We start from the raw sequence: 9,900 nt of genomic DNA, 5'->3' as shown, positions 1-9,900 counted from the left end.
AATATTTGCCATTCTTCTTGATTTTTTCCCCTACCTCTCCTGGGTAGCAATTCCCTCAAAGCCATCCCCAGATCCGTATTCCTTAAACCTTAGTCCTTAAACCTTTCCATTTCTTAAGCCTCATTGACCGTCCTTTGATTAATGCTTCATAAAAAATAATAATACATTTTTACCCCACACCCTCCCTGGACCTCTCCTTCCCACACCGCTCTCCCCTTTTCCCTTTTTGTTGTTTCTTATAATCAATCTGTTTCCCTCCCACATCTTCTTTTCCTTTGTCCCCCAATATCATCAAACTTCTGACTGGATTGTGTCCCCCTTCTCTCACTAGGAAGACACAGAACCAGTCCCAATCGTCCTTTTCTACCACATCTTGGTTGTCTCTGACTGGGGCCTGGTCTCCCTCTCTCACTGGCAGACCAGAACCCCAGACTTTGTCCCAATCTGGAGAGTCTTGCATCCAATAGAGTTCTTTCTCGGCCACTCTCACTGGCTGCTCTTCATCCGACTGCTCCTTTTTTTCTTCTTCTTGTAAATTTTCTCCGTGGTCATCTTCTTCTTGCTGTTCTTCCTGTTCTTGTGGTAGGAAAGCTTCCACTTGGGGTTGTAAAGTCCTTTTGGGATAGCACAGTTCTTCAGTCATTTCTTGGATAAAATCCAAAATCTGTTGTACGGTGATCACTTCCCCCTGCATGTCAGTTGTTTTGTCTAGCTGGTTCCTTTGTCTTCTCGTGTTACAGCAGGAAGCATATAGTATGGTTCCCAGGGTAGTGCTATTGTCCTTTGTTTGTTATGTTTGCAATAAAAAAAAAAGTCTCTATTACACCCCACGGCCAAGATTTCTTAAATCTCAGAGTCTCAAAGTAACACAAAATCACGCTATATTGTAACTATACTTCCAAAGTTCTCCGTTGCTTATACATTCTTTCCCCTCATCTCCTCACTAGTTTCTCTGGTAATGGCTTCCAGAGTCCCGCTCCCAGGGTCCCGGGGGGAATCGTTTAATCTCACAACGTCCTTTGCAGAGATCTAAAATAAAATACTCTCTTCCCTTGGCTCTGCCCCTAAGGGAAGGGTTCAGGTTAACTTTCTTAGAAGAGTTCGTATCCTTTCATAAACACGGCTGCAGGCTAGTTAGCTGCTGGTTGGAATATCGGTAAGGGGGGGAGCGACCTCCGTTCCCTTGTAATTTAAACTCCCCTCCCGTGTCCAAATTCAAATCTCTCAAAGCCAATTCTTCTTTCTTTTTACTCACGGTCAAATTCTATTTTTGGAGGTATCTGCCGCTCTCCTGTCGTCGGATCGGAGCTTTCCGCCATCCAAGTAGCACTGGACCCAAGGCTCCGTCGCGTTCTCTCTGCTCACGGTGCCCCCAAATAGAGGCTTTCCGGGCAGCGAATCGCGGCTTAATGGGGCACAGCTGGGAAATCCAAGCCCCCAGAACGCACAATCTGGGGTTCTACGGGTGGTCGCGGCGCTCGCGTGACTCACCCCTCCCTTGGTGGCGGTGGGTGTCTCGGCGCTCGAGACGAACCCCGCCGAGCGACAATGGCGGCAAACCGGAAGTCCTTCACTACACTGAGTACTACATAGCTGATGCATACACATTCTGTGAAAAGGTCGTAGTTTTCTGCAGTGCAGTAGACCTACACCTTACTGCATAACTATCATTTTCATGCATTTGTGTGTTGGTTCCTCCCTTTGGTAGTGGCTGCTGATTCTCAAACACCACTTCTATTTATTGGTTGAACTGTCAAATGTGGAATCAGTGTGACAAAGAATTGATTCCTATATTGTGGACATGTAAAATCTTCTGTTGTTGTTTATCCATGAATTTAATAAGTGCATAGCTGCGTAACCGGCCGGAACTCCCAAATGCAATGGTGTAATGACAACATGAGACCTGATCTGTCATTAGTGAAACTACAATCCTTTTTCACATGTACATGTATAGGATTTAGTTTCACAGCCGTAATCCTAAACACAATTCTTTGAAAAATGAGGGGCCCTTAATAGCAGCGTGTCGAACAGCCTAGCCATGCTTGTCTTTACAAAGAAATGTTCCATTGAAACTGTAAGGAGGTTCCTTTTTTTTGTTTTTTAGCAGGACTTAAAAAAATATTTTACTTGTAAGAAAACAGAAATGTACAAAAGAACATACAAAAGCAATGTTTAAATTTTGAATTGAAATGACCGAATTATAAATACAGGAAATCCCTGCAAATTATAAATGAATAGATCACAAGGGCTTTTGGAAATAATCAGCCAACACTGGCAGGATTTCCAGTAAGGGATGTTCCTGAGGATATTTATAATTCCAAAATACATGGTTTTTTTAAAAAATCCCAAGGCGTCCTTCGGAGCTCCGTGACTTGCCTGCGCTTTTAAATGTGTGTCAATTCTGACATGACCATCGAATACCAGGCTCCCCCCTCCCCTGACACCAGCAACAATTTCCAAAAAAACTCAAGAATTTTTTGCAACGCTTTGTTCTTGCCCTCCCACCCCTTATTGTCCTTATTTGCTACATTCCTGAAAATATTTAATAATCAAGCTTGTAAAATAGTAACAAAGTATTTCCTGAATTATTCACAAATGTTTGGCAATGTTCATCCATTGCATTACAGTATTTATGTTGAGGCTAAATTGGCCAGGACTTCCTTCCAATGAGAAAATGGGCAATAACCTTACCTTACCTCCCTCCCCTCCCCAGAGTTGTGAAATTTAGCATTTTTCAGAATCCTAAGCAAAGTGGCCCTATGTAATCTACCCAGGCTCTCATAACTGGTCTCATGCAATGGTCCCTCAAAGCTTCTCTCATAAAAATGCCTCTCTGCTGTATTAAAAGTCTTTTCTGCATCAATAACCTACTGTCGATCAGCCAAAGAAACAGTAGTAATTTCCCTCATTTTCTGATGGCTGTTTTAAACAGTTAACTGATCTTTGTGCTTAAAAAAGTCCCTGATTTTAATCGTTCTGCTAATAGCGAGGGTAGAATTTTGTGGTCCACATTCAACGCTGCACATCCGCACTTATTTCTTTCCAGGGTCATAGTAAAATTTGTGATATTTCCCTGCGCATACTGGTAATATCTTCCTTTCTATATGAAAATGATAAAAGTTAATCTGTGAATAAACTCTACTTTAAACACTTTAGAAAAATGTTGATGGTAATTGCCTTGGTCTGGCGCCTTATTCTATTTTGATTGTATACCATGTTGTATATTTTATTAAGAATTGCTGACTGTGAAAATCCTGTTCATTGTTACTCAAGAGGAAGTATCACTATGTTCAATAGGACTTACTTCCAAGTAAGTGTGAACTGGATTGCAGCCTAAATGATATAATCTATAAATTGAATTATATCTAATACAGGAAAGGTATAGTTTCGTATAGTATACTAAAGAGTCCGGAATCTCATCCTCCATCAGAGGAATTACCCTTAGATTATTTTAGTGGTGAAATCGGTTTAAATCCGAGTCTGAAACTAATAGGTTTTCTTGATTTGCCTCTATAATAATAAATACCCTGGTTAGAGAACGGCATAGCTTTTGCTTTGCCAAGCATTTTATATTTTGAATCTCAAGTGTTTGTTGTTTGTTTAGTTTAGCTGTTTTGATTTTGTGTTTTTTGCTGTATACTGTGTGGAGTGGCCCTAACCAGACTTAATATTGGTTACAAGTTTGCAGAAATAAAAAAATGTATAAGTTGTACACAATACACCGTCACAGAAAGAGCTTTTCATACAAAATTTATTTCACACTTTTTATACAAATATCCACAGGTGATTTTTAGCCGTGATTTAACATTTGATGTTAGCGACAGTCAGTGTATAAAACGAATATATATACCAGTGACGTGACTTGAGAGGACACTTTAGTATAAAGACCAGCCCTAATTTAGCATTGCCTATGGATTTGCCCCCACTTTTTTCCGACAAGGCACCAGAATTACAATTGTGTTGGTTTTTTTAATGAGAAGATGCAGTAGTGTTTTAAAGTTCTGCCTTTTCAAGTTTCAAAGCCCATAGCTGTGGGATCCTGAATGATGATGATTTAAGATGTGCTGCACCCAATAATATGCTGCTATGAGGCTCTTGTAGGAGACAAGCTGTTTAGCTGAGTGGGATACAAAGCAGCAGTATTTGGTGGAATACGTTGCGAGGCACCATAGTTGGTAAATGAAGCTTGGCAATAATAAGTTTAAATATTTATTTTTTAAAAAAGGCCTTTGGGAAAAAATAACACTTTTAAAATATAAACTGTGTGGTGAGAGATTTTTTTTCTTTTTTCTTTTTGGTTGGTCCGAAGACTATGATTCTATGAAGCCTTGAGTTGGAAAGAGACCACAAGGGTCATTTTGCCCCACTCCCTGCAACAGTGCAGGAATCTTTTGCCCAACATGAGTCTTGAACCCACGACTGTAGAGATTAAGGGTCTCTGGCTCTACTGACTGAGTGATCCCAGATCAAGGTGGAATGAAAGAAGTTGAACTTGACAGCCTTGGAAAGGACACTCGGCATCAGCTAGTGATTTATTTTTATTTATTTATTTTGTAGTGTAACTGTAAGGCATATAGAGTGGTTCCTGATGATAAATATTTAAAAGTTTGCATAGTTTTCACCCAATCTCAAACTATCTGCACATACTAAAGCTTCTGTTGATATTTCATATATAGTAAATGTTACAGCACATTTATTATCCTTGCTTAATCAGTACCAATGAGGGCTTTTTTTTAGTTTATATAGAGATGTAGCTTAAAAAAAAACAGCAAATACCTTGGTTACAATCACAAGTATCAAACTGTATGGAACTATTATTAAAATCAAAATTTACCATAAGTATTTAGGAGATTTACTCAGTAGTCTTAAATTGGACCGGTGAAGATCCATAGTTAAATTTATTCATAGCTTATCCTTTGTTTCAAGTGCGATAACATTTGCAGTAGTTGATCTTGTTGCAAATACAGAGCTAGAAAACCTCCCCCCTCGCCCCCACCCCCCCATGGAACACTTGCCACATAAGTTAGTCATATAAAATTTCTATAGATAAAACATCTGCAGGTATGCATTAGTGCACAAATTATTCAGAAGATACAATACTTCCTCTATTACACAATCATAAATATGTATAAAGAAGATTTTACAAGAATGTTTTAGTCGTTGATATCCAAAGGTTTAAGAATTGGCACATCTGGTGGAAAGTGTTCGGTCTTAAACCCTGAACTCTTTACACACTATTGCTCACTATATTTAAAGTTCATTTAAAAAAAAATCTTTGGCTTAACAGTAAGTCAAAGACAAAGATTTATGGTAAAAATAAATATATAGGAATGACTTACAGTATATACAAAAAGTACAACCAATATTCAAGCTTTTAAAAACAAACCTGTATATATTTGGTGTGAGCAACAGGGGCACACAAAGTGATCTTTAAAAAGCATGATTGAAACATGGCCTATTGCACGTTTTAAGATTATGCTGGCTTCCACTGGCTGTGCACAAGAGTTAGGACAAGGAATTAGCAGATTTAGGGTGCAATCGTATAGATGCTTATTTAGGAGTAAGACCCATGGAACTCGACAGGACCTGCTCCTGAGTAGACGTGTATACGATTGCACTGTTGGAGTTTTCAAATTTACTTGGAAGTACACATGTCGATGCCGCTATGTATGTGGGTGGGTGGTAATTTTTTTGGGTGGCAGGGCAGTAGCTTTAAAACTCCCCTCCCTTTGCCACAATAGAATCAGTACAGCAGTTAAAGGAAAGAGTGCCTTTAAATTAGGGCTGCCATATGTCCGCGTTTTCCTGGACACATGCAGGAATCGGGTTGCAAAATGGAGTCAGGGTGGATTTTTCCTGAAGCGGCAAAATGAATCGGGGGAAACCTGGACATATGGCAAGCAGGGCTTTAAGAAAAAAAGAAAAAGAAATGCTAAAAAAAACCCCAGCTTTGGGTAATATGGCAACCCTATTTAAATTCATGCAAAGTGCCCCACACTTTCACTACTGAGAAACATCCCCTATTCTCCATATATTCATAGACAGAAGGAATGGCTTCCACGTGAATATGACTTCCAGACAAAGCTAAGCTTCACCTCTCCTTTAGAAATTTAGCCACACCAATTTGCATTGGTTCTTGAATGCATACTTTTTTTTTTTACAAGAACACATACACATGTATTGGCAGAAACAAAAAAACGAATGAACCCAACAACCAACCAAATGCACGAAAGCTTTACAAAATGTCGGGAAACGTTTGCTTCTGTTGCATGCGGGGTTTTGTTTTGTTTTTTCACAAAACAAAAAAGCCTTTCAAAATCCAAGCATTTCCCCCAAAATGAAAGAACCCGTTACTTCACTTACATGGGCAAAGTGAAAGGTTTGATTTTAGCAGACTCCCACTAAAGTTGACAACCTATTTTCAGTGCCATGGCTTAATCCTAGAAATGGGAAGGAATAAACTTGCGACCATTTGCAGAGTGTCTTTCGCAAGTGAATACTTACAACCAGCTTCCATATGCATGAGATTAAAGGAAAGTATATTCCAGGTTTGGGGGGGCAGGGGGGCGGGGCTGGGATGTCCCTAAAAAACAGGAAATATAAAGCATGTTCCAAAGTTAATGCTTGGCTTGCTACCACTGGGAGGTTGCAACCACAAATGGGAGAGGTACCACTCTGTCACACTCAAGTCTCATATCATATATGTGTCTGCGTAGTGTTCTGTGGCCGGACTCTCCTCGCAAAAAAAAGTGACCGTTGCATTCCATGCAAGGCGATATCCCCTTCCACCAAGACACAGATTTAAATAACAAAAGACCAACAAACTGAAATGTTAAAAGAGCACCCATGTTTAGGGAAATGATCATAGTATCTTTCATCCAAGCGAGGTTGGGGATCTAGGTTAGCTGCTCAGGTATGCAAAAAAACAGGGAAAGGTTAGCCAGGTTGAGACAGGAACGAACATGCAGTTCGAACTAATGCACACTTCAAATCCTCGCAGGAGAGTTCTAATAAGCCACATATCTCAGGTTACTTCATCTCTATTTAGCTCTCAAACGCCTCTCCCACACAATTGGCTCAACCATTTGACAAAGAGACAGAGCAGCCTGAGATTATATTCGCTCTACAGGCTCTCCCATCTTCCTTTCCTGCCTGATAGTTTGGATTAAAACTGAAATGGCTTTTGAACATTGGACATTTTAGATAAGGCATGTAGATTGGTTTAAGCAGTCTTAAAAGTTAGGTCTGTAAAACAAAAAATGCTTTCATATAGAAGTAACAATATTTTTTTAAAGGCAGCTGTTTCTGTACATAGGACTTCCATCCTTCCATCATGTGAATCAAATACACTTTAAAAAAAAAAGAGAGCCTTCAGTTCAGGGGTGATCCTTAGGAATAACTTTCATTTTCATCCCATTTCGTGATCCACTGTTTTTTTGCATAATTCTCTTTAGTTTTTCCTTCTTTGATCTGCCTCTCCTCTTTCCGAATTCTTACAGCGTGGTAGCGTGGGACGCTGTCATCGTACCTGGAACGCTGGAAGAACCCACACTGTAGGGGAAGGAAATCCAAGATAGGAGTTAAATGTGTGGTTACATCCTTGCGCCGGCAGAACACAGACAAGCCTTCCTTTAAAGAGAACAGGCAAAATGCAGCACCCCAAATACAGCAGCAGCAGGAGTCGGCAAAGAGCACAATCCAAGCAGGTAAATAGAAATCACTTCCATTACTCTCAAATCTACCTTATATAGATGATAGATAGATATAGATGATAGATAGATAGATAGATAGATAGATAGATAGATAGATAGATAGATGATAGATGGATAGATAGCCAACATAGTTATACTCTATATGTTGTCAAGATAAAAGGTGAGTTTGTGGATTCTGGATTAATAATCCTATATTAGCAAACTATGGAAACAGTTCCCTGTAGAACAAGGTCCCACAAATACAGTATCTGGTGGCAGTGAGGAATTTCTTAAGTGACAAACAGAGCAAAATATTGATTTCAAGTTCTGCGTATCAGAACTTGGGGGTGAGGTGGGCAGAACTGGGAATGGCTTCTCACTTGGTGCCAGCTTGGATAGAAAGACAGAAACCTAACTCTTCTCCCCCCTCCAAAAAAACAAAAACCCAACTCTCTAGCACAAACTGAGGATTCATAAGGGATGAAAGTAAGGGAATGAAGACCAGGTCGAAAGGCATTCAGCAGTGAAAACTTCTCTTGTGCAAGGCTCTCCACTTTTCTAAAGAACTTTGGGAGGGAGGGAAGGGATCGGCCTTCTCACTTCACAGAAGGCTGGGGGGCAACAAGAAGTGGAAAGAACCTGTCTCACCACTTGACGGCCTCAAAGCTACATCCCACAGAACTCAGTGGAAGAGTGAGGCTGTTCAGTCTTGCTATTTCCCAGCGTCTTCCCTCCTAGCTTGGTATGAATGCTGACCCTCACGCCCCCAGCTGCCTGATTTGTACTTGCAGCCGCCAGACCCGACAGTAGGGCATGCAGGTATATTAATAATACACAAGAGACCAATGCTCTGTAGGGACTGTTCTCCATCCCTGCGGGGAGAGGGGGGGCAGCCTTGGTTATTCTATGCGCTCTGGAGGCCAGAAGCCTGACTCGTTTACTCCCATGGGCCTGTATATCTTATCACCAGTTTCCCTGGGATCTCAATGTCCTTGAGATGTCCCGTTTTTCTAATGATAGGGCCCTGTGCGTTCCTCTTGCCTACATATGAGAAATGCCTGCAGGAACTGCAAGAAGGGTGTTTATCTCTAGTCTCTCAAGCTGAGCTTGGCTGGGGCTGGCAGCTCACTGTTCAGCATGTTGAATGCTCTGCTTAATGGTGCTTCTGATTGGTTTCAGCAAATCTCACGAGATCTGAAGACCACCTATGGATACAGGGAATTAGCACAAGCATCTGCAGGCATTATCTTGCCTCCGACTGTTCACTCATGAAAATTGGGCACCAGATTAGTAGCTCTGGATCCACCCCTCACCTCAGTGCATGAGTCTTGAGATTGTTCAACAGACTCATAAGATAAATGCTCGTTTTGTCTGACAAATGACTCATTTCAGCTTCTTTTAGAGGTAACGCTTTTGCTCGTTAAAGATGAAAGTGGTTGTCTTGGCAATCCAGCAAGCAGAATATATTTACTTAAATATGACTTCAGGTTTTCGCAACAGCACACGGCATCATGCAGAAGGCAAGCTTCAGAGGAGAAATGCATATTTAAGGATAGAAACAGAAGTTCACAATTTACCATAAACTTCCCACAGAAATTGACAAATTGAGAACAGCCCTTTATGAGAGAAAGCAGTACCAGCAATAAAGGCTTTTGGCATGCGTTAGTGGTTAATAAAGCTATTGAACTTCTGAGCATAGGAGCAAAACATATCTAGAATCCTACAATCGATATAGGGTATGGCTCATGCTATATTGAAGCCTATGTCAAATCTCACATTGATTTAATTGTCGTGGGCTGCAATCACCGTCCACAGTCCAGATTGCGCGCGCGCGCAACCACCCACCCACCCACCACAATCGTATACATGTCTACTCAAATTAAACTCCCACTCAGATCAGCAGAGCATTCTCCCAGGTAAATGGGTACAGGATTGCAGCTTTAACTATGTGATGGATTGGGGAAGTAAAACCTTAAAATGCTAATGCCATAGTGACGATTGTTTTTAATGCGGAAAGAACCCACAGGCAGGTTTAAATGAACCACCTCTAATAGTTTCATTAACTACCTGTATGAAAACTTGCACTGCAGTCGGTGCAAGAAAACCATTCCCCCCCCACAAGCTTAGAGCTTCTTGCTTCACGTTTCAGTGGGAAAGCTAAAGTTGGTACGGATGCCATTTCTATTCATATCTTTCCTGCTTTCTCTTT

General features: G+C 40.8%; 1 protein-coding gene and 1 long non-coding RNA gene across 3 annotated transcripts in view; one reads left to right on the top strand and one right to left on the bottom strand.

The window, feature by feature from the left end:
• Nucleotides 1-4,527: 4,527 nt before the first annotated feature.
• ITGA6 (integrin subunit alpha 6) overlaps nucleotides 4,528-9,900 on the bottom strand; it is a 59,876-nt gene continuing 54,503 nt past the window's right edge. For both annotated transcript variants that reach the window (XM_060281114.2, XM_035135254.3), the window contains exon 26: nucleotides 4,528-7,551. In XM_060281114.2, coding sequence (XP_060137097.2) covers nucleotides 7,390-7,551 — 162 coding nt within the window. In that variant the 3' untranslated portion in view covers nucleotides 4,528-7,389. The remainder of the gene's footprint in view (nucleotides 7,552-9,900) is intronic.
• On the top strand, nucleotides 7,546-9,070 carry LOC148687493 (uncharacterized). The gene is made up of 2 exons (XR_015947329.1): nucleotides 7,546-7,706; nucleotides 8,871-9,070. It is a non-coding gene; the product is annotated as an uncharacterized LOC148687493 (long non-coding RNA).

The sequence above is a fragment of the Zootoca vivipara genome, chromosome 1 (genome assembly GCF_965207765.1).
Source record: "Zootoca vivipara chromosome 1, rZooViv2.hap1.1, whole genome shotgun sequence".
Classification (NCBI taxonomy): Eukaryota; Metazoa; Chordata; class Lepidosauria; order Squamata; family Lacertidae; genus Zootoca; species Zootoca vivipara.
The sequence above is the reverse complement of the archived record's forward strand: the minus strand, read 5'-3'. Positions and strand labels throughout refer to the sequence as shown.